Source organism: Oncorhynchus clarkii, chromosome 2 (assembly GCF_045791955.1).
Source record: "Oncorhynchus clarkii lewisi isolate Uvic-CL-2024 chromosome 2, UVic_Ocla_1.0, whole genome shotgun sequence".
Lineage (NCBI taxonomy): Eukaryota > Metazoa > Chordata > Actinopteri > Salmoniformes > Salmonidae > Oncorhynchus > Oncorhynchus clarkii.
Genome location: NC_092148.1, coordinates 39218991 through 39245991, shown reverse-complemented (window position 1 = coordinate 39245991; position 27001 = coordinate 39218991). Strand labels below are relative to the sequence as shown.

The 27001-nt window shown below is 42.3% G+C and overlaps 1 protein-coding gene across 1 annotated transcript in view; it reads right to left on the bottom strand.

The window, feature by feature from the left end:
* The window catches only part of LOC139367884 (BR serine/threonine kinase 2a), a 497374-nt gene that overhangs the window by 147825 nt on the left and 322548 nt on the right, over nt 1–27001 (bottom strand). Inside the window, exon 3 of the mRNA XM_071106247.1 lies at nt 3851–3936. Coding sequence (XP_070962348.1) covers nt 3851–3936 — 86 coding nt within the window. The remainder of the gene's footprint in view (nt 1–3850; nt 3937–27001) is intronic.

The following is a 27001-nucleotide window of genomic DNA, read 5'->3' as shown; positions in this document are numbered from 1 at the left end:
GACGAGTATGAAGCGAGGGCCAACCAATGAGAGCGTACAGGTTGCAATGGTGGGTAGTGTATGGGGTTTTGGTGACAAAAAAGATGGCATTGTGATAGACTGCATTCAGTTTGTTGAGTAGAGTGTTGGAGGCTATTTTATAGATGACATCACCGAAGTCGAGGATCGGTAGGATGGTCAGTTTTACGAGGGTATGTTTGCAGCATGAGTGAAGGATGCTTTGTTGCGATATAGGAAGCCAATTCTAGATTTAATTTTGGATTGGAGATGTTTGATGTAGGTCTGGAAGGAGAGTTTACAGTCTAACCAGACACCCAGGTATTTGTAGTTGTCCACGTATTCTAAGTCAGAGCCGTCCAGAGTAGTGCTGCTGGACGCGCGAGCAGGTGCGGGCAGTGATCGATTGAAAGCATACATTTAGTTTTACTTGCGTTTAAGAGCAGTTGGAAGCCATGGAAGGAGAGTTGTATGGCATTTAAGCTCGTCTTGAGGTTAGTTAACACAGTGTCCAAAGAAGGGCCAGAGGTATACAGAATGGTGTCGTCTGCGTAGAGGTGGATCAGAGAATCACCAGCAGCAAGAGCAACATCATTGATGTATACAGAAAAGAGAGTCGGTCCGAGAATTGAACCCTGTGGCACACCCATAGAGACTGTCAGAGGTCCGGACAACAGGCCCTCCGATTTGACACACTAAACTCTATCAGAGAAGTAGTTGGTAAACCAGGCAAGGCAATCATTTGAGAAACCAAGGCTGTCGAGTCTGCCAATAAGAATGTTGTGATTGACAGAGTCTAAAGCCTTGGCCAGGTTGATGCATACAGCTGCACAGTAATGTCTCTTATCGATGACGGTTATGATGTCGTTTAGAACCTTGAGCGTGGCTGAGGTGTACCCATGACCAGCTCTGAAACCAGATTGCATAGCGGAGAAGGTATGGTGGGATTCGAAAGCAGGTCAGCAATCTGTTTGTTAACTTGGCTTTCGAAGACCTTAGAAAGACAGGGTAGGACAAATATAGGTCTGTAGCAGTTTGGGTCTACAGTGTCACCCCCTTTGAAGAGGGGGATGACCGCGGCAGCTTTCCAATCTTTGGGAATCTCAGACGATACGAAAGAGAGTTTGAACAGGCTAGTAATAGGGGTTGCAACAATTTCGGCAGATCATTTTAGAAAGAGAGGGTCCAGATTGTCTAGCCCAGCTGATTTGTAGGGGTCCAGATTTTGCAGCTCTTTCAGAACATCAGCTATCTGGATTTGGGTAAAGGAGAAATGGTGGGGGCTTTGGCAAGTTGCTTTGGGGGGTGCCGGGCAGTTGACCGGGGTAGGGGTAGCCATGTGGAAAGCATGGCCAGCCGTAGAGAAATGCTTATTGAAATTCTCAATTATAGTGGATTTTTGGTGGTGACAGTGTTCCCTAGCCTCAGAGCAGTGGGCAGCTGGGAGGAGGTGCTCTTATTCTCCTTGGACTTTACAGTTTCCCATAACTTTTTTGAGTTAGTACTACAGGATGCAAATTTATGTTTGAAAAACCTTGCCTTAGCTTTTCTAACTGCCTGTGTATATTTGTTCCTAACTTCCCTGAAAAGTTGCATATCACGGGGGCTATTCGATGATGCTAATTCAGATCGCCACAGGATGTTTTTGTGCTGGTCAAGGGCAGACAGGTCTAGCGTGAACCAAGGACTATATCTATTCCTAGTTCTACATTTTTTGAGAGGGGCATGCTTATTTAAGATGGTGAGGAAGGCACTTTTAAAGAATAGCCAGGCATCATCCACTGACGGGATGAGGTCAATGTCATTCCAGGATACCCCGGCCAGGTCGATAAGAAAGGCCTGCTCGCAGAAGCGTTTCAGGGAGTGTTTGACAGTGATGAGGGGTGGTCGTTTGGTTGCAGAAGCATTACGGATGCAGGCAATGAGGCAGTGATCGCTGAGATCTTGATTGAAAATAGCAGAGGTGTATTTGTCATACTGAAACAGGGAAAGGGCCTTCCCCAAACTGTTGCCACAAAGTTGGAAGCATTGAATCGTCGAGAATGTCATTGTATGCTGTAGTGTTAAGATTTCCCTTCACTGGAACTAAGGGACCAATCCTGAACCACGACACTTTACAGTTGGCACTACACATTTAGGCAGGTAGCGTTCTCCTGGCATCATTTGTCCGTTGTGCTGCCAGATGGTGAAGTGTGATTCATCACTCCAGAGAAGACGTTTCCACTGCTCCAGAGTCCAATGGTGTCAAGCTTTACACCACTCAAGCCGGCACTTGGCATTGTGCATGGTGATCTTAGGCTTGTGTGAGGCTACTCGGCTATGGAAACCCATTTCATGAAACAGTTATTGTGCTGACATTGCTTCCAGTGGCAGTTTGGAAGTTGGTACTGAGTGTTGCAACCAAGGACAATTGTGCTCAATTTTACACACCTGTCAGCAATGGGTGTGTGTGTGTGTGTGTGTGTGTGTGTGTGTGTGTGTGTGTGTGTGTGTGTGTGTGTGTGTGTGTGTGTGTGTGTGTGTGTGTGTGTGTGTGTGTGTGTGTGTGTGTGTGTGTGTGTGTGTGTGTGTGTGTGTGTGTGTGTGTGTGTGTGTGTGTGTGTGTGTGTGTGTGTGTGTGTGTGTGTGTGTGTGTGTGTGTGTGTGTGTGTTGCTGGACCGGACTGATGAGGGTGTCACTCTCCATGGCTAATGTTCGCTAATGCAGTGCCTTCACTGACTGTGTCGCAAATGGCACTCTTTTCTTTATTAAGACCACTTATTTTCACCATGGCTCGTAGAGTTCTGGTCAAAAGTAGTGCACTGTATAGGAAATAGGGTGCCATTTGAGAGGCAAACTCTGATAAGCATGTCGTAGTGTTTACATAATATAGGGTTTCTGGCCCTATTAGCAAACTCTCAAACGAGCATGAATAAACGACTAGCTTCACACTAATGGGCCATCTACCCTTCTGTCACATTCAATGTTGCCTGTAACCAATCAGATGGTTCGCTTTGATATCTGAGTGCGGAGCCTAACAGAAAGGGTTGGCTGTTTGGCTGTCAAGCTCAGAGGGTTTGATCTGGTTGACTGTCACGTGTTGGGGGAGACATACAGTTAATATCATTCCCTGTCATAATATCCACTATTATTACAGATGACTGGGACCGACACAATGGCAGGTGAAACAGGAAGTAGCCCCTGACTCTTAAGGATGAAGAGGCGTATTATGATGTATCATTGTATCATGTGAAGTTGTGTATCATTTCTGCTATCTTCAATATTACTATACCAATACAATTACGAATTGGACGCTAAGTAGACTTCAATAATGGGAATTGATGGGAAATGATGTAAAATATATCACTAGCCACTTTAAACAATGCTACCTAATATAATGTTTACATACCCTACATTATTCATCTCATCTCATATGTATACATATATACTGTACTCTATATCATCTACTGCATCTTTATGTAATACATGTATCACTAGCCACTTTAACTATGCCACTTTGTTTACATACTCATCTCATATGTATATACTGTACTCAATACCATCTACTGTATCTTGCCTATGCCGCTCTGTACCATCATTCATTCATATATCTTTATGTACATATTCTTTATCCCCTTACACTTGTGTCTATAAGGTAGTAGTTTTGGAATTGTTAGCTAGATTACTTGTTGGTTATTACTGCATTGTCGGAACTAGAAGCACAAGCATTTCGCTACACTCGCATTAACATCTGCTAACCATGTGTATGTGAGAAATACAATTTGATTTGATTTGATTTGAGATGCTAATACCCTCCCCCATGTTGGAACATAACAATTTGATTGAATTCATAGAGGCGATAACGATACTCACAAGTATTTCTTATTTTCGTAGACGTCGTGCAGCTTTAAAACGTGAGGGTGTTCTATGAGCTTCAGAATCGCTATTTCCCGCTCAACCTGTAAGAGAAAAACAAAACACGGACACAGAAAAACTAGTTTATCCTCCTCAAACCTATACAGGGGACTGACAACTGAGCACACAGGCTTCAGGGGTATGCTACAGTTTGTTAAGACCATCTACTCTAAAATGTACTCTCTATACATAATTCTAAACAACACTGTAGTACTGCTTCCACATACTGTAGGATTGATGGTATTTTGCCTGTATTTTTTTTTTATATGACCCCCTTACAAACATGCTCATTTTAAGCACATTCTTGTCTGCATAAGCCTTTTCTACCTCCCTTGCACGAGTGGTAGCTTAGTAGACCTACACTGTAAGACCTTTCTGTACTTTCAACAGTAAAACACTGTAGGATGCACAGTATAATACCATAAATGTGTTTTACAGCATTCATGCTGTAGATTGCACTGCATTATGGGTAACATGCTGAAAAATATTGTGTTTAACTGTAATTTGAAAGTCTCTTGTAAAAAATACTCTAACATACTGTATTTCTTTACAGTAATAGCTTATGCTTACTGTAGATTCAAATGATCCATTCCAGGCGCCAAACTTATGCTGTCCGGTGAGACACATGAAGCTCAGACTATTTTAGTAAATGTCTTATTGAAGAGGCTGTGAGGTGGAAGAATATTTTCAGCAGCTGCTAGGTAGGTACCTTGCCTTGTCTATAAGTATATTAATTGCTAGCCAACGTTGAACTACTGCGCGTTTCCTTAGCTAACCTAGCTCAACAGCTAGCTAGCTCAAGTTAACAAAAGCCATTTTTGGTCTGCTCTAAATTGCTCCTAAATATCTAGCTGTGCGACCTAGAAAAACATCACCCAGAGAATATTATGAATGTAGGCTTTTCCATAACTCTGAGGTCCAACTCATCACAAACGTCTCAATTGGGTTTGAGGTCAGGTGATTGTGGAAGCCGGGTCATCTGATGCAGCACTCCATCACTCTCCTTCTTGATCAAATAGCCCTTATACAGCCTGGAGGTGTCTAGTTGAAAAACAAATGAAAGTCCCACTAAATGCAAACCAGATGGGTTGGCGTATCGCTGCAGAATGCTGTGGTAGCCATGCTGGTTAAGTGTGCCTTGCATAATACATAAATCACTGACAGTGTCACCAGCAAAGCATCGCAAACCATCACACCTCCTCCTCCGTGCTTCAGGGTGGGAACCACACATGCGGAGATGATCCGTTCACCTACTCTGCGTCTCACAAAGACACGGCAGTTGGAAGCATAAATCTCAAATTTGGACTCATCAGACCAAAGGACAGATTTCCACCAGTATAATATCCATTGCTCGTGTTTCTTGGCCCAAGCAAGTCTCTTCTCATTATTGGTGTCCTTTAGAAGTGGTTTCTTTGCAGCAATTCGACCATGAAGGCATGATTCACGCAGTCTCCTCTAAACATTTGATGTTGAGATGTGTCTGTTACTTGAACTCTGTGAAGCATTTATTTGGGCTGCAATTTCTGAGGCTGGTAACTCTAATGAACTTATCCTCTGCAGCAGAGATAACTCTGGGTCATCCTTTCCTGTGGTGGTCTTCATGAGAGCCAGTTTCATCATAGCGCTTGATGGTGATTGCGACGCCTTTTGAAGAAAGTTTCAAAGTTCTTGAAATTTACCGGATTGACTGACCTTCATGTCTTAAAGGAATGATGACTGCCGTTTCTCTTTGCTTATTTGAGCTGTTCTTGCCATAATATGGATATGGTATTTTACCAAATTCTGCTAGCAAATATGCAATCTTTGGACAATAAAATGGACGAGTTATTGGGAAGATTAAACAACGGGACATTAAAAACTGTAACATCTTATGCTTCACGGAGACGTGGCTTAAAGACTACAATATCAACATATTGGTTTTACGATAGAGCAGCGGTGTCTGGTAAGACAAGGGGTGGCGGTCTATATATTTTTGTAACCAACTGCTAGTGCACGATATCTAAGGAAGTGTTGCGCTATTGCTCGCCTGAGGTAGAGTTTCTCATGATAAACTGCAGACCACATTACCTATATTCTTTGTAGCTGTTTACATACCACCACAGTCAGAGGCTGGCACAAAGTTAGCATTGATTGAGCTGTATTCCACTATAAGCAAACAGGAAAATGCTCACCCAGAAGCAGCGCACCTAGTTGCCGGCAACATTAATGCAGGGAAACTTAAATCAGTTTTACCAAATTTATATCAATATGTTAAATGTGCAACCAGAGGGAAAAGAACTCTGGACCACCTATACTCCACACACAAAGATGCATACAAAGCTCTCCCTCGCCCTCCATTTGGCAAATCTTATCATAATTTCATCCACATGATTCAAGATTATAAGCAAACATTTAAACAGGAAGCACCAGTGACTAGATCAATAAAAAAGTGGTCAGATGAAGCAGATGCTAAGCTACAGGAATGTTTTGCTAGCACAGACTGGAATATGTTCCTGGATTCCTCCAATGGCATTGAGGAGTACACCACATCTGTCATTGGCTTCATCAATAAGTGCATCAATGACGTCATCCCCACAGTGACCGTACGTACATACCCCAACCAGAAGCCATGGATTACAGGCAGCATCCTCACTGAGCTAAAGGATAGAGCTGCAACTTTCAAGGAACTCTAACCGGGAATCTTATAAGAATTCCCACTATGCCCTCCGACGAACCATCAAACAGGCAAAGCATCAATACAGGACTAAGATCGAGGTGTACTACATCGGCTCTGATGCTCATCGGATGTAGCAGGGCATGCAAACCATTACAGACTACAAAGGGAAGCACAGCACAAAGGGAAGCACAGCCAAGACCTGCCCAGTGACACGAGCCTACAGGACGAGCTAAACCTCTATGCTCGCTTCGAGGCAAATAACACTGAAACAGGCATGAGAGCACCAGCTGTACCAGAAGACTGCGTGATCACGCTCTCCACAGCTGATGTGAGTAAGACCTTTAGACAGGTCAACATTCACAAGGCCGCAGGTCAAGATGGATTACCAGGACGTGTACTCCGAGCATGCGCTGACCAACTAGCGAGTGTCTTCACTGACATGTTCAACCTCTCCCTGTCTGAGTCTGTAATACCAACATGTTTTAAGCAACCAACAATTGTGCCTGTGCCCAAGAACACAAAGGTAACCTGCATAAATGACGACCGACACGTAGCACTCACGTATGTAGCCATGAATTGATTTGAAAGGCTGGTCAGGACTCACATCAACACCATCATCCCAGAAGCCCTAGACCCACTCCAATTTGCATACCGCCCCAACAGATCCACAGCTGATAGAGTCTCTATTGCACTCCACATTGCCCTTTCTGACATGGACAAAAATAACACCTATGTGAGAATGCTATTCATTGACTACAGCTCAGCGTCCAACACCATAGTGCCCTCAAAGCACATCAATAAGCTAAGGACCCTTGGACTTAACACCTCCCTCTGCAACTGGATCCTGGACTTCACTGGGGCCAAGCATTCTGCCATCCAGGAGCTCTACACCAGGCGGTGTCAGAGGAAGGCCCTAAAAATTGTCAAAGACTCCAACCACCCTAGTCATAGTTTATTCTCCCTGCTACCACACGTCAAGCGGTGCCGGAGCGCCAAGGTCCAAGAGGTTTCAAAACAGCTTCTACCCCCAAGCCATAAGACTCCTCAACATCTAGTCAAATGACTACCCAGACTGCCACTCTCTGTTGTCATCTATACATAGTCACTTTAACTCTTTTGGGATAGGGGGCAGCATTTTTCACTTTTGGATGAATAGCGTGCCCAGAGTGAACTGCCTCCTACTCTGTCCCAGATGCTAATATATGCATATCAGTATAGTATTTGATAGAAAACACTCTGAAGTTTCTAAAACTGTTTGAATGATGTCTTTGAGTTTAACAGAACTCATATGGCAGGAGTAAACCTGAGAAAAATCCAACCAGGAAGTGGGACATCTGAGGTTTGTAGTTTTTCAAAGCTTGGCCTACCGAATACACAGTGGGATATGGATAAAGTTGCACTTCCTACGGCTTCCACTAGATGTCAACCGTCTTTAGAAACTTGAATGAGGATTCTACTATAAAGGAGGGGCTCATGAGAACTGTTTGAGTCAGTGGTCTGGCAGAGTGTCACAGGCTCGTGACGTGCGCTCCCAACAGAGTTACCTCTCGTTCCAGTGCTTTTCTTCAGACATAGGAATTCTCCGGTTGGAACATTATTGATGTTATGTTAAAAACACCCTAAAGATTGATTCCATACATCGTTTGACATGTTTCTAAAGGACTGTAACGGAACTTTTCGAGTTTTTGTCTGGACGAAGTGCCTGCGCATCATGAAGATGGGATACTGGGCTGAACACGCTAACAATAAGTGGCTATTTGGACATAAATTATGGACTTTATGGAACTTTATGGAACAAATCAATAATTTATTGTCGAACTGGGATTCCTGGGAGTGCCTTCTGATGAAGATCATCAAAGGTAAGTGAATATTTATGGTGTTATTTCTAACACCTGTTGACTCCAAAATTGCGGATATTTTTCTGGCTGGATTGGGCTCTGAGCGCCGTTCTCAGATTATGCTTTTTCTGTGAAGTTTTTTTGAAATCTGACACAGTGGTTGCATTAAGTCTATCTTTAATTCTGTGAATAACAGTTGTATCAATGTTTATTATGAGTATTTCTGCAAAATCACCGGATGTTTTGGAATCACAACATTACTGCACGTAACGCGCCAATGTAAACTGAGATTTTTGGATATAAATATGCACATTATCGAACAAAACATACATGTATTGTGTAACATGATGTCCTATGAGTGTCATCTGATGAAGATCATCAAAGGTTAGTTATTCATTTTATCTATATTTCTGCTTTTTGTCACTCCTATCGTTGGCTGGAAAAATGCCTGTGTTTTTTTTACTTTTTTGACTTGTGTGTTTTTTTTACTTTTTTGATATGTTGTGCTTTCGCTGCAAAGCATTTTTGAAATTGGACACGATGGGTAGATTAACAAGATTAACCTCTCTAGGGTATGTGGGATGCTAGCGTCCCATCTGGCCAACATCCAGTGAGGTCGCCGAGCGCCAAATTCAATTACAGAAATGCTCATTATAAAAATTCAGATAACAAAACATATTTTACATAGGTTTAAAGATTAACTTCTTGTTAAACCAACCACAGTGTCATATTTATAAAATACTTTTCGATGAAAGCATACCTAGCCCAGAACATACCTAGCCCAGAACATAGCCCAGTTTACAAATTATTACAAACAGTAACCAGCCAAGCAGAAGCATTACAAAACTCAGAAATAGAGATAAAATTAATCCCTTACCTTTGATGAACTTCATATGGTGGCAATCAGAAGACATTCATTTACTCAATAAATGTTCCTTTTGTTCGATGAAGTCTCTTTATATCCAAAAACCTCTGTTTTGTTAGCACGTTTTCTTCAGGCAAAAAAATCCTAATTGTATCCGTAAAGTTCATAGAAACATGTCAAACAATGTTATATTCAATCCTCAGGTTGTTTTTTAGCCTAAATGATCTATAATATTTCAACCGGACAATAACGTTGTCAATATAAAAGGTAAACAAGAAATGCACATGCGCCTGAAAAAACTCGTTCACACTGGCCTTACTCCCTCATTTATAAAAATACAAGGCTGAAACGATTTCTAAAGACTGTTGACATCTAGTGGAAGGCATAGGAACTGCAAATGGAGTCCTATGTCAATGGATACTGTAATGGCATTGAATAGAAAACTACAAAACCCCCCAAAAAACTACTTCCTGAACTGATTTTTCTCAGGTTTTCGCCTCCTAAATCAGTTCTGTTATACTCACAGACACTATTTTAACAGTTTTGGAAACTTTAGAGTGTTTTCTATCCAAATCTTCCTGTTATATGCATATCATTTCTTCTGGGCCCGAGTAGCAGGCTGTTTAATTTGGGCATGCTTTATTATTATTATTATTATATGCATATAATTGACAGCTTAGGATAGAAAACACTCTAAAGTTTCCAAAACTGTAAAAATATTGTCTATGAGTATAACAGAACTGATATTGCAGGTGAAAGCCTGAGAGAAATCCAATCAGGAAGGGACTCTTATTTAGAAAGCTCTGCGTTCCTATGCGTCCCTATTGAGCAGTGAATGAGATATCAACCAGATTCCTTTTTCTATGGCTTCCCTAATGTGTCTAGTGTCACAATACATTTTATTTTGAAAAATGAGCCTGAACGTCAACATTGCGTCAGTGGTCAGCTGAAGTCAGTGGTCAGCTGGAGTGTTTTGTGCGTAAGAGACAAATACGGCCATTGTTTCTCTCTTTCCTACTAAGAAGCCACCTGTCCCGGTTGATATATTATCAAATAGATATTTGAAAAACCCCTTGAGGATTGATTAAACAACGTTTGCCATGTTTCTGTCGATATTATGGAGCTAATTTGGAATATTTTTCGGCGTTGTCGTGACCGCAATTTCCGGTCGAATTCTCAGCCAAACGAGAAGAACAGAGGTATTTCGGCTACAAAAATATTATTTTTGGAAAAAAGGAACATTTGCTATCTAACTGGGAGTCTTGTGAGTGAAAACATACGAAGCTCATCAAAGGTAAACGATTTAATTTGATTGCTTTTCTGAATTTTGTGACCAGGTTGCCTGCTGCTAGCTAGGCATAATGCTATGCTAGGCTATCGATAAACTTACACAAATGCTTGTCTTGTTTTGGCTGTAAAGCATATTTTCAAAATCTGATATGACAGGGTGATTAACAAAAGGCTAAACTGTGTTTCAATATATTTCACTTGTGATTTCATGAATATGAATATTTTCTAGTAATATTTGTCCGTTTCGTTATGCTAATTAGTGTCAGTTGATGACAACGCTCCCGGATCCGGGATGGGTAGTTACAAGAGTTAAACCACCCAGATAGTTGCTAAGTGTGGGGTTCCAATCACCCTGTTTGCTTACATAGACCACAGAGTCTGTGTCGTGGTAAAGAACCCGCCTCTGAAGCTGCTCCATGAGGGTGTACAGTTCAAGTCGGCCATAGGCCGTGGTAAATGCTGCAAGAAACACATTTACATTACCCGGGGGTAGAACCCACTTCTTGCATTGCACCAGGGCAATGTCTTGACTGAAGAATGAAAAATGTGAAATTTCGTATTGGTCCGAAAAAACAAATTCCCCAAAAAACAAATTCCCCAAATTCTTTGGGGTCTTTAATGATCGACGTTGTTAGCATATTGCATCTCTGCGAAAGCTTCCCCCAAAGAGAGTTTTAGTGCAATTTCGACACATTTCTTTTGGTTTTGTTGACCTCTATTCTGTCAGGGTCAAGAAGTATGCCTTCTCTGTCATGATATTCTTGAATGTACATCTCTTTGCTCTCTTGATCTGTGACCGATACAGGATAGCCTGAAGCAATTTGCTTGCATCTCAAGAAGGTATTGATGTACTCTTTAAAAAGAGTGTCTGATGTCCTGGAAAAGTTCCACACTTCAAAGATTTTGGTCACACGATACCCCATCTCTAGATCCGTAGAGAATTCAACTGTGACCCATACACCTGTCAGGGCTCTTTCTTGATCTGAGTGATCACAAGGCTTTTCCTGGTTGTTGTTTTCATTGCAGGTGCGACAAAGGTTTTCCTTGAGGTCCCTTGTAAAGGCAACACTGGTATTAACAAACCCCTAGGAGGGTTGCTTTGACCAGATCAAAATAGTTTTGGAGTAATTCAAAGTCGCAGTGAATAATTTCAGGATGCCCCATAGGATTGCATGAGGAACTCATTACATGAGGATAAAGGGATGTAAAATCTACATATGCTATTGTCTCGTCGGGTTGCTCTACATACCTCAATACCTTCTCACCCCTATTCAAAGCATGTTGGGCCAAGTACTCCAACCATTGAATGGACCCACTAGAGTTTGACTTGAATTGGCGTCGTTAGTTGTCAGGCGAGAGGATAACTATAGATGCTGTAGGTAGAAAGTGTGTACGATAGGTTTTCATGCATGCCGATGCAATAGTTGTACAACTCCAAGGGTCAATGCCTGCATCTTTGATTACCTCTTCTCTGAATCTGAGGCATCCTTCACGAAGCATAACCACATCATTATCACAGTATGATTCCATCTCTTTATGAAAATCAAAAGTGCTGTGACATACTGTCTCGTACCACGTCATGAATCTCTCTTGCTCTTTGGGAGACATCTGATCACACCTGTACATTTCGGGGCTGGGATAAGCTCCAATATAATGGAGATTCTCCGCAGATGTGAAGAAGTGGGGGAACCAGCCTTTCACAGATGTCTCAAAACCCAAGGCCTTCTGGCATTTGAGCCAATCTCATGGGTAAAGAAGCTTAAACTGCCAATGTATCTCTGGTTGAAGGCAGGGTCTACAAAACACAAGGTTTTACTACACTGGGTGCAACGCCTTGCTGTATCAAGGGGTTCAAAAGCAGGTAGGAGTTATAGGCTCTAGAATTGTGCGCTATAAACGTTTCTGTACCAGGGTTTTCTAATGGGTTTTAGAAAGAGGAGTGCACAATTGGGCCCCTCTGCCGACCACTTATCACCCTTGAAAGTCATGGTAGATACAAAAATAGGCAAATTAACCCCTGATTGCTGATTAGTCTCAAAATCAGAGAACACATATTTCTCTGAATGTTCATCTTCAGCCAAGGGCTGAATATAACATTTGTGTGGCACTTCTTGAACCATTTCAGCGTCTCTGATTTTCAAAGGCCCTTTACAGATTGGGCAATGTATGATTCCACACACATAAGGTTTAGGGTTGTCTATTTTCAGGTTGTAATTGCAATGGCATTTTGGACATTTCTTGTTAATGTCACAACTGCTTACAAATTTACAGGCCTTGGGGTGCCATGTTTAAATGTTGTGTTTTTCGTAACAGTAGGCCGAATGACATGTGAGGTGACAATGCGCACAGGGTGTCAGGTTTAAGGGCTTCATCGGACAATTTTCATCAAGACATACTGAACAGTAATAATGGCACTACACCCTTCCGGGTGTAGCCGGTATGACAGGCTGGACACACATATGGTGCTCCTAAAAATGCTGTGATGTTGGTAATAGCATAATAATGGTCGTTTTGCACATAAAAGTACAGAATCTGAGGATGAGATTGTGGGTTGTTTTGAAATTTCAAGAGAGCTGCATTAGCTCTACTGTGGTACAAAACCACAATCTTGATGTTCAGGAAGTTTTCAAATTTGACTATGTCGGAGAATGCCACCGCATCCTGTATACCTAGACCCACGGCCGTTTGGAGCTCTCTAGCATTGTGTAACGCCGCTAGATCCGTACATCCAGGTTTGAGTAAATGTGCTAGGCCTATTGCAAAGCATAGCTTATTACCAGAATTGTGAACGTTTATGAGGTATGCCCTTTTATTGCTTATTCCTATCGGCTATGACTGATACATTTGACTGAACAAGTTGCTCCAGCAGGGCTATAAATTGTTCAAGATCTGCTTCGTCATTGGGTAAAATAAGAGATACAATGTTTTGCATGCTATCTCCACAAATGTCCAACTGTAAGACATCATGAGGTTCGATTGATAACAAGTTCAAACAGGTGCCATTAATACAGGTAACGAGTGGAGGACAGAGGAGCCTCTTAAAGAAGAAGTTACAGGTCTGTGAGAGCCAGAAATCTTGCTTGTTTGTGGGTGACCAAATACTTATTTTCCACCATCATTTGTAAATAAATTCATAAAAAATCCTACAATGTGATTTTCTGGATTTTTTTTCAAATTTTGTCTGTCATAGTTGAAGTGTACCCATGATGAAAATTACAGGCCTCTCTCATCTTTTTAAGTGGGAGAACTTGCACAATTGGTGGCTGACTAAATACTTTTTTGCCCCACTGTACATGCCCGCACACGCACACAACCCCGCGCACGCACACGTCTTTCCGAAAGCCTTTTTCTCCGGGGCATGCATGATAATAGAGTGAAAAGCCAGAGCCCCTTTGTTAAAGGTGAGATACCGCTTTAAAACCATTTATTTAATTCAGAATATTTAGCACAGGCCTTTTTAAAACATTTTTACTGCGCAATATTTAAACATGAACGTATGTTTTCTATGTATAGACATTGGTTGTACAACAGTTATACATCATTACCAGACACAGTACTAAACTTTTAATAACCATTAAATGTTTATAACATACTGTTGTAGGAAAGACTGTATTCGTATAAAATAAGACATTGTTTTTTTTAAGATCTTGCATTTCTCCGCGACAGACCTGGGCGAGAGAGAAAACAAGAGATTCCCATTCGTTAAGGGGTGAGCATTAATACCATTTAATTATACATCTTTAGTACAGACCTTTTAAAACATGCTATAATTATTTAAAAAATTGTACTATTCCTTTATTACAGATAAAGAGCCCGGTAATGTGTTTATACATCCATCCGTCTCCAATTCACCATTGTCAAGACAGACTCTCTTGCTCGCAGGATATCCCACACACACTCCGTCAAGGCTCCATAAGTTTTCACTCCATGGATAGATCAAACGTCTTGCATGTAGACCCTGGGTATGTCTTAAAGATAGAAGCGGCCAGCGACGTAATTCTTCACGATTTTGGAAAAGACTGTCCACTGTTCAAATCACTGCACCCGCACGCAAGCTCTTCCAATGCATAGCCTGGAAGGTTTGTACCACTCAGGGCCTGTTCAATTTGACAGAGTGCCAGCCTTATCTTAAGCCATTCTCTCATACGCAGCGCAGGAGAAAAACTCCCGGGTTTTGCATGATAAAGGGGTTTGGGACCGCTGTCTGTGAAAATCTTCACAGTTGAATCCTCAGGTTGGAAAATGTAATTACATTTTTGTTTTAGATTCTCTCTCACAGTTGAAGTATACCTACGATAAAAATTACAGACCTCTACATGCTTTGTAAGTAGGAAAACCTGCAAAATCGGCAGTGTATCAAATACTTGTTCTCCCCACTGTATATGCAATTCCAGCACCCAGATTGCAATTCCTATGGCTTCCACTAGATGTCAACAGTCTTTGTTCAAGGTTTCAGGCTTGTTTCTTCCCAAACGAGGAAGAATTTTGAGTTTTGGTACTAGGAGTCAGAGTTGGAAATCAGTCTGTGCGCGCACTACTTAGAGGACGTGCACCTGCTTAGTTTGCTTTTCTATTGAACATACTTCTTTCCGTAATAAATATTATAGTTTAATTACATTTCAGGGGCCATGAGGATTAAATAGAAATGTATTTTGACTTGTTTGAACAAAGTTTAGCGGTAGATTTTTTGATTATTTTCTCTGCATGTTGAACGATTGGATTAATCAAATCGATGGCACCAACTAAACTGACTTTTTGGGATGTAAAGAAGGATTTTATCTAACAAAACAGCCATGCATGTTGTAGCTGGGACCCTTTGGATTGCAAATCAGAGGAAGATTTTCAAAAAGTAAGTGAATATTTAATTGCTATTTGTGAAACCTTTGCTGGTTGAAAAATATTTTGATGTGGGGCGCTGTCCTCAAACAATCGCATGGCATGCTTTCGCTGTAAAGCCTATTGTAAATCGGACAATGCAGTTAGATAAACAAGACTTTAAGCTTTTAAACGATATAAAACACCTGTGTGTACCTAAATGTTTAATGTCCATCATTTTTATGATTATTTATTTGAATTGTGTCCTGCTGACGGGAAACCTAGTCCTAAGGAGTTTTAAGAGCGTAGTCCACTGTGGCTACATGTCATACTAAACAGAACTAGGGCTGTGGCTTCCACACATGATGCAGACCTTTGGAACATCTACATTTTAAAAAGTATAATAAGTCAATGTAATATCGTCCACACCTTTACAATAAATCCATTATTTATTATAGACAGGTCAAAAGAAGCACGATATGAATAAAATGTAGTCTATTTCAGGAGAACAGAACAGCATTCTCTGAGTTATACTTGTGTCAGGTCCTGATCTGCTGATGCCAAATGGCTATGGGCTACACTAGTTAATTTAGCAGACAAGATTTGTTTAGAACTCCGTGGCATTATTTTAAAGTATGAAGAATACAATTTCAGGGAGTGCCACATGCCACTATTTTGAGTTGAGTGGTTAACAAATAAATAGGCATTCCTATATGCTTAACTTAGAGTTGTTAATGCAACTTTAGTTGTTCTGCAAACGTTGGGCTATATGTTTAGATTTTTTAAATACATTCTAAGGCTAAATGATGCGACTCTAATGATGATTTGCTTGAACAGCATGAGCTCTGATTTCTTTTTACATCAGTCACTCATTGGGAGGCAGGTAGCATAGTGGTTAGAGTGTTGGACTTGTGACTGCAATGATGCAAGATCGAATCCCTGAGCTGACAAGGTACAAATCTGTTGTTCTGCCCCTGAACAAGGCAATTAACCCAACTGTTCCTAGGCTGCCATTGAAAATAACAATCGACTTGCCTAGTTAAATAAAAATATATTCACAATTTGACAAGCACTTGATAAAGCCTAGAATTTCACAGTGCAACCCCTTTGTGTGGCTGTAATGCACCCCCAAAAAATCCATTCTGTTTGAGGCCAGTGGCCATTGTGCCCTTCTCCCTGCTCAGTCAATCAAATGTATTTAGAAAGCCCTTTTTACATCAGCCGATGTCACAAAGTGTCATACAGAAACCCAGCCTTAAACCCCAAACAGCAAGCAATGCAGATGTAGAAGCCCTGTGGCAAGGAACATCTCCCTAAAAAGGCTGCAACCTAGGAAGAAACCTAGAGATGAACCAGTCCTCTTCTGGCTGTGCCGGGTTGAGATTATAACAGTACATGGTCAAGATGTTCAAACGATGTTCAAACGTTCATTGATAATCACAGTGGTTGTAGAGGGTTCAACAGGTCAGCACCTCAGGAGTAAATGTCAGTTGGCTTTTCATAGCCGAGCATTCATATCTAGAGACAACTGGCGCAATAGAGAGAGTCGAAAACCATCACGTAATCAAGTCTATCGCACAGGCTACAAGTGAAGACATACACATTGGAACGCAACTGCGCACGTCCTTATCCAATTCCGAGGTGCATATTGGAGATATTGGAAGAACTGTCCACATTAACTTTTCGTCAGTTAACAAGATGAGTAGGCCTAACGAACAACAAAAGCACTAGCCTATGTCAATCTACTATCCCCCATTGTACATAGGTTGACCTATTCTTCTATTCTGTGCGAGAAATAAATATTCCAAACATAGTCTGGGACAGTTGTGGGATGTGATAGATCCCAAATTAATACAACCACTAACATCCCAAAAACTATTTTACAAAATGTGGCTGACGCAACAGATCAGAACGTTTAGCTTAAAATGTTGATAATTTCTTCACATTATATGTGCAGCAATGGGCACATGGTAGTAGGCTATAAGAATGTTCCATTAGCGGAAAACACCCTTATCAAAAGTGGCCGCAAATGCAATTATGCATGTAATGCTTTTATTATATAGGTGCATTTTTATGGTGAAAATATTATTCCCCAAACTTGAAACTCACACACTGCTTATGTATGCCAGTTAAGCTTTACAAGGGGTGTAGAGCCTATTAAGTTTGATTACATTTTTGAATACATTTGCAGGCGTGAAAAAGTATCAGTATGGAAAAGTTGTCGGGAAACATCTTAGTGTGAAAGGGATAAAAGCTACTTTGAAACAACACTGTATAACTCAAGAAGGTTTAAATGCATATCCCCATGAAACTGATTGAGATTAAATGGTTGTCGTAAAGACACTGTATGAACGTTTCACCAAACAATCTTGACTAAGTATCATTTATGATTGACAGTGAGAAATGGAGGGTGACCACAAAAATGTGTGTATAAGAGGGAGGTCACAAGGTCTCCTAAACGAAGCGACAATACAGGGGTTACTAAAATAACCCGTCGAAACAAATTTGGGGAATTAGCTCATGTTATGTGACAACGCTGTAGACTTCGAACCGACAACTCAGGAGTTCCTGAAATATCCCTTGTCCAAACAAATCTTCTGTAGGGTCGATTGAATTGACACTGAAACGTAGCTGAACGGAAATGGTGCAAATGTGGAGGAGTCCAGCGTAGTGGTTAGCCCCTTGACTCCAGAACACATTATTTACCTGTGGTGACGTGGGTACAGATCCTGTCTCAGCCCTTTTCTTCTGTCTATCCTTCCACACTCTCACATTTCTGACTGTGCTGTCTAATACATTTGCAAATGCAGGTCAAACAAACCAAAACACAAAGCACCCAGTAGATTCTTAACTCAATGCGCCACCATAATCAAACTGTCTATGTAAAGTACAGCCTATGGCTGAGGAGAGGTTCAGATGTCCACCTAGGTTTATGCAATCTCTTCAAACCTCTAAGCAGGCTATTCCTTGTACACTACAGGAGAAAAACACTATTACTAAACAACAGAGAAATACTTCTTGGAACATGAGGAGAAAGTTGACAGCAGTGTAGAAGCAGAAATGCTTGTGTTTGGTTATTTGGACATTTTTGTTTACAAAGCAAAGTCTTGGAGACATGGGCTGGATTTGGAGGCGGCTGAATTTGCTTCCGCTGTAACCGAGGTGCTCAAGTCAGATTTGCATCAATGTGGGCGACGGCATTGCGTGAACCTGCCATGGGGGATCAGCACGGAAGCACAGAGCCAAACGGATTTGGAACGCTCCCCTCGCATCTCTGTCCTTTCGCCTACTCATCCCTTCCGTCTATGACCCTATGACCCTGCTTTCATGCTCCCTCGACTACCCTCCTTTCATCTCTCCATTGCTACCCTCTAGTTGTCTCCCCTCTGCCCTATGTTACCCTCCCTTCTCTCCTTTGTGTCACACAGCTGACTTCATGGACATTTCTATTAGTATAACTATTGTTTGGAGGGTTTGCTATTCACTCATGCAACAAAGCATCGTTTCACATGCGAGACAGATGGTTGGGTTCAGAACCTTGGCTGAGAACAGAACATTGATTTTATTGGACAATACACCTACAGTGGAAATGTGGAAATTATTTATTTTATTTCACCTTTATTTAACTAGGCAAGTCCTATTTTACTATAGTTATTAGTGCTGGTGAGGGAAAAACAGCACCCAGTACAAGGATAGGGATCTCCATACAGGAGAATAGGAACCCAGCTTTTGCGAACATCGTGCGAAAGTAGTGTCACTTATCAGCATTTGTGGACTCATGCTGTATCACTGGGAATTTGGGCTAGGCTAATCAGGGCTAATTCCACTGCTAACAGGCGCTATCAGCAGCGCTACACCTTGCCCTTCACCACCTGAGGCAGGGGTATAGTGTGAGTATTAGTTCCCTGTAACACTTAGTTCCCCACTCTTGTATGACTGTGAAAGATGAGCTGTCTGAGAAATAGACTGCTTAGCTTAAACCGAACAGCTTCGCTGTTTCAGTTAATTGAAATGAGAGAAGTAAGCAAGGACTTAAAGTAACATATCTGTGTCCTGAATGGCCCCCTGTTCCCTATGGCTGCTAGTCAAATATAGTGCAATATAATGCTCACATGTACTTCAAGGCTTCATTAGTACTCTTAGATCGCTTAGGAGCATAGGGAGTCCACAATCTCACTCTTTTCTGCGTAAGGCCTTTTGTCTCTTACCAGGAGACCAGTAACTCAATGGATGGTGTTCAAAATGGCTTCTATTGGAAAAACAACATCGTTGGCCATTAACTCTGAGCTCTTCTTCAATCCCTCATCTTCCCACAACCCCTCTCCTCTACCATCGGTCCATCCAGTACTATAGTGGCGACCCACTTTCTAAAATGCAGCGAACTCTCTCCCTCTGTCTGTCCCAACCTCCCGCCCTCCCTCTGTCTCTCTCTCTCCCTCTCTCTCCCTCCCTCTCTTCCTCCTTCTTGTCCATGCTTCATCCCTCCTTACCCCCCTCCGTCCGTCCATCCCGTCCATCCCGCCCACCCACCTAATCGCACTCCCTCCTGTTCACAGCCCACCACCACTCTCTTTACATTGCCTCGATTTGACCCTTAATCTTCTTCTTTAGGTCGTTCAGACGTGGCCGCTAGGCTGAAGTTGAGGCTGGCCCGTTTAGAAATGCAGCAAAAACATAAGGAGAGACAGATGAATTTTGATCTTGAAATTAGGAAAATAGAAGCCGACAAGGAGGTGAGGATCCGACAACTGGAGCTAGACGCTGGCTTCAGTGCAACTCCACAAACTGCTCATCATCAAGCCCACTTCGATGTGAGTAAAAATATAGCTTTAGTCCCTCCATTCCGAGAGTCAGAAATTGATTCCTTTTTCTCTGCGTTTGAGCGCGTGGCCGCTGCGCTGCATTGGCCCCTCGAGGTTCGGCCGCTCCTGTTGCAATGTAAATTGTCTGGAAAAGCCCAGGAAGTAGTAGCTGCTCTCTCCCTGGAAGACAGTTTACACTATGATACAGTTAAACTACCGTGTTGCAGGCTTATGAGTTGGTGCCTGAAGCTTATCGACAGTGCTTCAGGAACCACAAGAAACCCTCTCACCGTAAGTTGGTTGAGTTTGCGAGGGACAAAGAGTCTCTGTTTAATCGATGGTGTTCAGCCAGCAAAGCTAACACCTTTGCTGATATTCGGGAATTGATGCTGTTGGAGGATTTTAAAAGCAACCTCCCTGATAGAATTGTAGTTAATTTAAATGAACAGAAAGTGGCGACATTGGCCCAAGCAGCAGTGTTGGCAGATGAGTATGCTTTGACACATAAGACTGTCTTTGGTGTGCCTCGTTTTAAAGGCCGAACGATTACGTCATCAGTGCCTCCTTTTCATGAAATCTGTGAAGGTTTTTACTGTCACCAAAAGGGTCACGTGATTGCGGACTGCCCAGTTTTGAAAAATAAACCGAAACAGTCCCAGTCACCGTCCCCAAAAATGAAAAGTTTGGGTTTAGTCAAGTCTTTGGCTCGTCCGTTGGCCCGAGTTAATGATTCAGCATTTGAAAAATCGGATCCTGTCTATGCTCCGTTTATCTCTGCCGGTTGTGTTTCCTTAACTGGAGAACATGTCACCCATGTCACATGTCTTTTGTATGTCACCCTCGAGAAGGTGATTGGTTTCTCTTTTTTGACATTCAGTCTTCGCAAGTGTTTTGCTTCGGTAATTTCCATTGAGGAAGCTAAAACTAAGGAGACCGCCTACTTTATGGAAGCATGAGTTTTGATGCGTAAATGGGCAGCTCATGACACCGTTAGTGACTGGAGTGAAGTGTGTCAAGTGGTTGTTCAAACACCGTTCCGACAGCAGGTGCTGTCACTCCCCCAAGACCAGGCGTGGTCCGGACATTTGGGGATCACAAAGACTTATAACCGAGTCCTTAGTCATTTTTTTTGGCCAGGTTTGAAGTCGGACGTGGTCCAATTTTGTAAAACATGTCATGTATGTCAACTCACTGGGGAAGCGAATCAAACAATTCCTAGAGCGCCTCTCAACCCGATTCCTGTGGTGGGAGAACCCTTTGAAAGAGTGATAATTGATTGTGTAGGTCCTTTGCCGAAAACCAGGTCAGGTAACCAGTTCCTACTAACAATAATGTGCAGTGCTACTCGATACCCAGAGGCTATTCCTCTCCGTACGATAACGGCTAAGAATGTGGTGAAGGCACTAGTGAAGTTCTTCTCTACGTTTGGACTCCCTAAAGTAATCCAAACTCATCAGGGATCCTACGTCATGTCAAAACTGTTCTCAAATGTGTTAAAGAAGCTGTGTATTTCCCATCAGGTCTCCAGTCGGTATCATCCAGAGAGTCAAGGGGCTCTTGAACGCTGGCTTCAGACGCTGAAGGCAATGCTACGCAAGTATTGCATGGATACCAGTACCGAGTGGGATGAGGGGGTGCCCTTTGTCCTATTTTCTATAAGGGAAACGATACAAGAGCCCTTAGGGTTCAGCCCTGCTGACCTTGTGTTTGGACACACCCCACCGGGTCCTCTGAAGGTTTTGAAGGAGCATATCTTATCTCCTACACCCAGTAGCGCCACTAAAAATGTTTGTGATTATGTCAGTAAGATGCGGGAGAGACTGCACACCGCCTGTGCGTTAGCCCAAAAGTCTCTCTCCTCGTCTCAATAAACGCATGAAGTTGCATTATGACAAAAAGGCTGTTGGCCGTTCTTTTGCACCAGGGAATCAAGTTTTAATTTTGTTGCCAATCCCTGGCTCATTTCTGTCGGCACGTTTTTCTGGACCATATCTGGTGGAAAATAAACTCGGTGACACCAAGTATGTGATAAAGACCACCAGATCGAAGGCATTCTTCTTGTTTGTGTCATGTTAACATGCTGAAAACATATTATGTGCGTGATTCTCCCAACAGTTCCTCAGGAAAGACATTCCAGCCCGCCGTCTCCAGTGTGGCTGCGGTGGTGCTGAAGCCTGGCTGGGACCTAGAGGAGGATAAGGAGGACGGGTTGGAGTTACGCCATACGTTACAGCAGTGTGAACGCTTATGTAATTCAGAGACGCTGAAGAAGTTACCCTCTCAAATGGAACATTTGGATAACAATCAAACTAAGGATCTTGTCCTATTGATAAACAGTTTTATCAATGTGTTTCAGGATGTTACAAGTTGCACGTCCATCTTGGAACATGACGTGGATGTGGGCAACGCTGTTCCTATACATCAGCATCCGTACCGGGTTAATCCAAAGAAAAGGGAGGTAATGAAAAGTGAGGTAGCTTATTTATTACAGAATGACATGGCAAAACCCAGTAACAGCTCCTGGAGTTCCCCATGTATTCTTGTTCCTAAGCCTGACGGTACGTCCTGCTTATGTACGGACTATCGTCACGTAAATGCAGTTACAAAGTCTGACTATTTTCCTCTACCTCGCTTAGATGACTGCATTGATAGAATTGGCTCTGCTGCTTACGTTAGTAAGTTAGATTTGCTAAAAGCTCAGAGACAGGTTTTGTTAAGTATTTTTGTAGCCGTTGATTTTAGTTATGTGTGTGTTAATAGAACTGTGTTTTTGATTCCTGAAATTGTTAAATTACATTTCAGTTGTTCCCAGGGGGTAAGGGGAAGGCACCTAGGGACTGCTTAGGCAAGAGGCCCGCGGGCATACATATACCCGTAGTATATACTCTGTTTATGCACACTAGGTAAGACCTGGGTGGACCACCCCCTGTATTTTGGTTAGCGCACCAGGTGGTGCTAAGTTAGATAAGTAGTGGGTAGGCAGGTAAGATAGGAGAGGGGGCTTTGACATTTACTTTCTTTGTTTTGGTTCCGTCCAGCCCCTTTTCCCCATATTACCGTATGAAGGAATAAATTCCTAGTAAACGGTAAATTCTCTGCCTTTTGTCATCCTTACACGCACCTACAGTCCCATACCTCTTTCACACCAAGGGGAGTTGAGTTGTAGCAGGGTGTTGCGTTCCCTCTTCCGAGAGGCGTGCGTAAAATAACTTCTACATCTGTGTGTGTTACACCCCTCCAACCTTTTCCTCTCCATAGCACATAATTAAGGATTTATTGCAGGGCCACATGGCCACGCCCAGACAATCTGCTGTGTGGAGAGGGGGAGGTGGGGGTGAGGATAAGGGGGATTTGTTGCGAGGGGAAGGAAGGATAAACAGAGATGGGGAAAGGAAAGAGAAAAGTTGAAAGGAGGTGAAGAGGTAAGCCAAGTAGAGAGAGAGAAAGATTCTGAGAAAGTGACATAGAAAGATTCACAGATAGAGAGAACGAGCGATAGAAAATAACAACCTAAACTCTTTCTTCCCGCCAGAAACCCCAAGGTCAGAGAGGAGTGGGGAGACTGACACTAATCTAAATTGGTTATTTGACAGGGAGATAATTTGCCTTGTTGATTAATGTGGTTATCATTATCCAATGGCCATCATTATCCTTGTTGGTCAATAGAGGAAGTCTGGCTGTGGAATAACCAATTGGCATTGGTTGGCTAGGGGGCTCTGCTATCAGCGTCATATCCTGTCTCACTAAATGAATCAATGGGCCGGAAACTGCAATGGATCCTTGGCTCCACGCTTGGGGAAATTAAGCCAGAATGGTCGATGGCTGGACGCTTCCTACACAGTTACTGGTCAACGAATGGATGAGCTGATAACTGGAATGGAGTCTGTGTCTGTGGAAGAGGAAATGGTGGTGAAGGCTAATCGTACGTGACCCTGAAGAACTGACACTACCACTCAGGGACTTCGGTCAGATCTTTGTGTTGTTGTGAAACATATAATTACATATAGAACAAACAAAAACATGCATAAATTAATAGGCAAATTTGTTATTTAAAAGGATCTCTGTGTTGTGAAGTGTGTATTGAATCCCGAAGCGAGTTGGTTAATGTAACACCAGCACGCAGCTCCAACATAGTAGCTCTCTCAACCTGGCTCTTACACCATCATCCCAGAATGGACCCTGGGACTAAACACCTCGCAACTGGATCCTGGACTTCCTGATGGGCCACCCCCAGATGGTAAGGGTAGGCAACAACACATCTGTCACGCTGATCCTCAATACAGGGGGACCTCAGGGGATTGTGCTGGTCCCCTCCTGTACTCCCTGTTCACCCATGATGGTGTGGCCAAGCACAACTCCAACACCATTAAGTGTGCTGACGACACAACAGTGTTAGGCCTGATCACCGACAGCAATGAGACAGCCTATAGGGAGGAGGTCAGAGACCTGGAAGTGTGGTCCTAGGACAACAACATCTTCCTCAACGTGATCAAGACAAAGGAGATGATCGTGGACTACAGAAAAAGGAGGGCCGAGAATGCTCCCATTCTCATCTACGGGGCTGTAATGGATTAGATTGAGAGTTTCAAGTTCCTTGGTTTCCACATCACCAACAAACTATCATGGTCCATGCACACAAAGACATTTGTGAAGAAGGTAAAACAATGCCTATTCCCCCTCAGGAGACTGAAAAGATTTGGCATGGGTCCTCAGATCCTACAGCTGCACCATCGAGAGCATCTTGAATGGTTGCTTCACCACCTGGTATGGCAACTGCTCGGCCTCCGACTGTAAGTGCTACAGAGAGTGCTGCGTACGGCCCAGTATATCACTGGGGCCAAGCTTCCTAACATCCAGGACCTCTATATACCAGCGTCAGAGGAAGTCCCTAAAAATTGCCAAAGAATCCAGTTACCCTAGTCATGGACTGTTCTCTCTGCTACCGCACGGCAAGTGGTACCTGAGCGCCAAGTTTGGGTCCAAAAGGCTTCGTAACGTAAGACTGCTGAACAGCTAATCAAATGGCTACCCAAATGGCTACCCTTTTTTTACGCTGCAACTACTCACTGTTTATGATCCATTATCTATGCATAGTAACTTTACCCCTACCTACATATACATATTACTTCAATTACCTTGACTAACCTGTACCCTTGCACATTGACTCGGTACCGGTACCCCCTATACATACAGCTTCGTTATTGGCATTTTATTGTGACTCTTTTATTTTTTACTGTAGTTTATTTAGTAACTGTTATTAACTGTTTTTTTTTTTTTACTTTGTTGGTTAAGGGCTTTTAAGTAAGCATTTCACGGTAAGGTCTACCTACACCTGTTGCATTCGGCGCATTCTGTGCATTTGACAAAAAACGTTTGATTAGATTGTTTTATTTGATATGACAAAGCAATAATCATGATATGATAAAACAAGAGCCTGCTGAACTTGCTTTGTGGAGTGTAGTATCAAAAAAGCAAAGCATCTCTTTACCACGGACAGACCTTACCCCACGTTTTGACCATGAAAGTTTACAATCCAAGGTAACACCAAGTAATTTAGTCTCCTCAACTTGCTCAACAGCGACATTATCCATTATCAGATTCAGCTGAGGCCTAGAACTTAGGGAATGATTTGTACAAAATACAATGCTCTTAGTTGCAGAGATGTTCAGGACTAGTTTATTACTAGCAACCCATTCTAAGACTAACTGCAACTCTCTGTTCAGAGTTGCAGAGATTTCACTAGCTGTGGTTGCTGACGTGTAGGGTTGAATCATCAGCATACATAGATACAGGTTTTGATTAATGCCAGTGGCATATATTGTTTTTTTTAAGAGAAGAGGGCCGAGAGAGCTGCCCTGCATTACACCACACTTATTATGATTAACATTAGAGAAGCTTCCAATTAAGAAAACCCTCTGTGTTCTATTAGATAGATACCTCAGAATCCATGATATGGCAGAGGTTGAAAAGCCATAACACATATGTTTTTTCAACACTTTATGGTCAATAATATCAAAGGCTGCATTGAAATCTAACAGTACAGCTCCAACAATGTTGTTAAAACAAATTACAGGTTAAACAACCAAATTCTCAACCCCAGATTTTATTTTTGTTATTGTTGTTGTGTTCTATAATCAATCCATTGTGATTTAATATGCTAAATTATGGAGTAATTCATTTTCTGCTGCAGATTGCCTGGTAATATGGGGGCAGAAAAATGCCACATGTGGTGTGTGTGTGCATGCGTGTGTCTGTGGATGGTAATGGGTCTATGTGGACACATAAAGCATGGCAGTCCCATAACCACAGCTGTTCCAGGAAGCCAGGAAGCCTGCTAAAATAAACACTTATTTCCTCTGTTTCTTCTTTCTTTCCATCTTCCTTTCCTCCCCTCCATGCGTTAATCACTTACTTGCTCACACCTAGGTCATTTTCATCAAGACATGCAATGGAAAATGTTTCAAAATGTTTGGAACAGAAATTGTATGTTTCTTATTGAAGATGTCAAATTATTCTCTCCACGATTCAATATATTTTCTTTTGTTTTGGTTCCTAATAAACACAACCCTTTACTATCATGTAAATGCAGATTAGGGAATGGTGGCTAGGAGAGGAAACAATTTAAGATTATCCAGATGGAACCCTTCGAGAATGCATCCTTCTTTTCACCCTTCCTTGAGGTGAACATGTACAGTATTCACCTTATTCATTCAATCAGATGGTGTTAAGCAATACTCAAAATCGGTTTATATTCAAATGCAAGCAGTGACTTGCAGCCGTCGCCAGGTGTGCACTCTCTGGCAAGGTTGGGGCAATTACCTTACAATTAAGAAAGTAAACTAA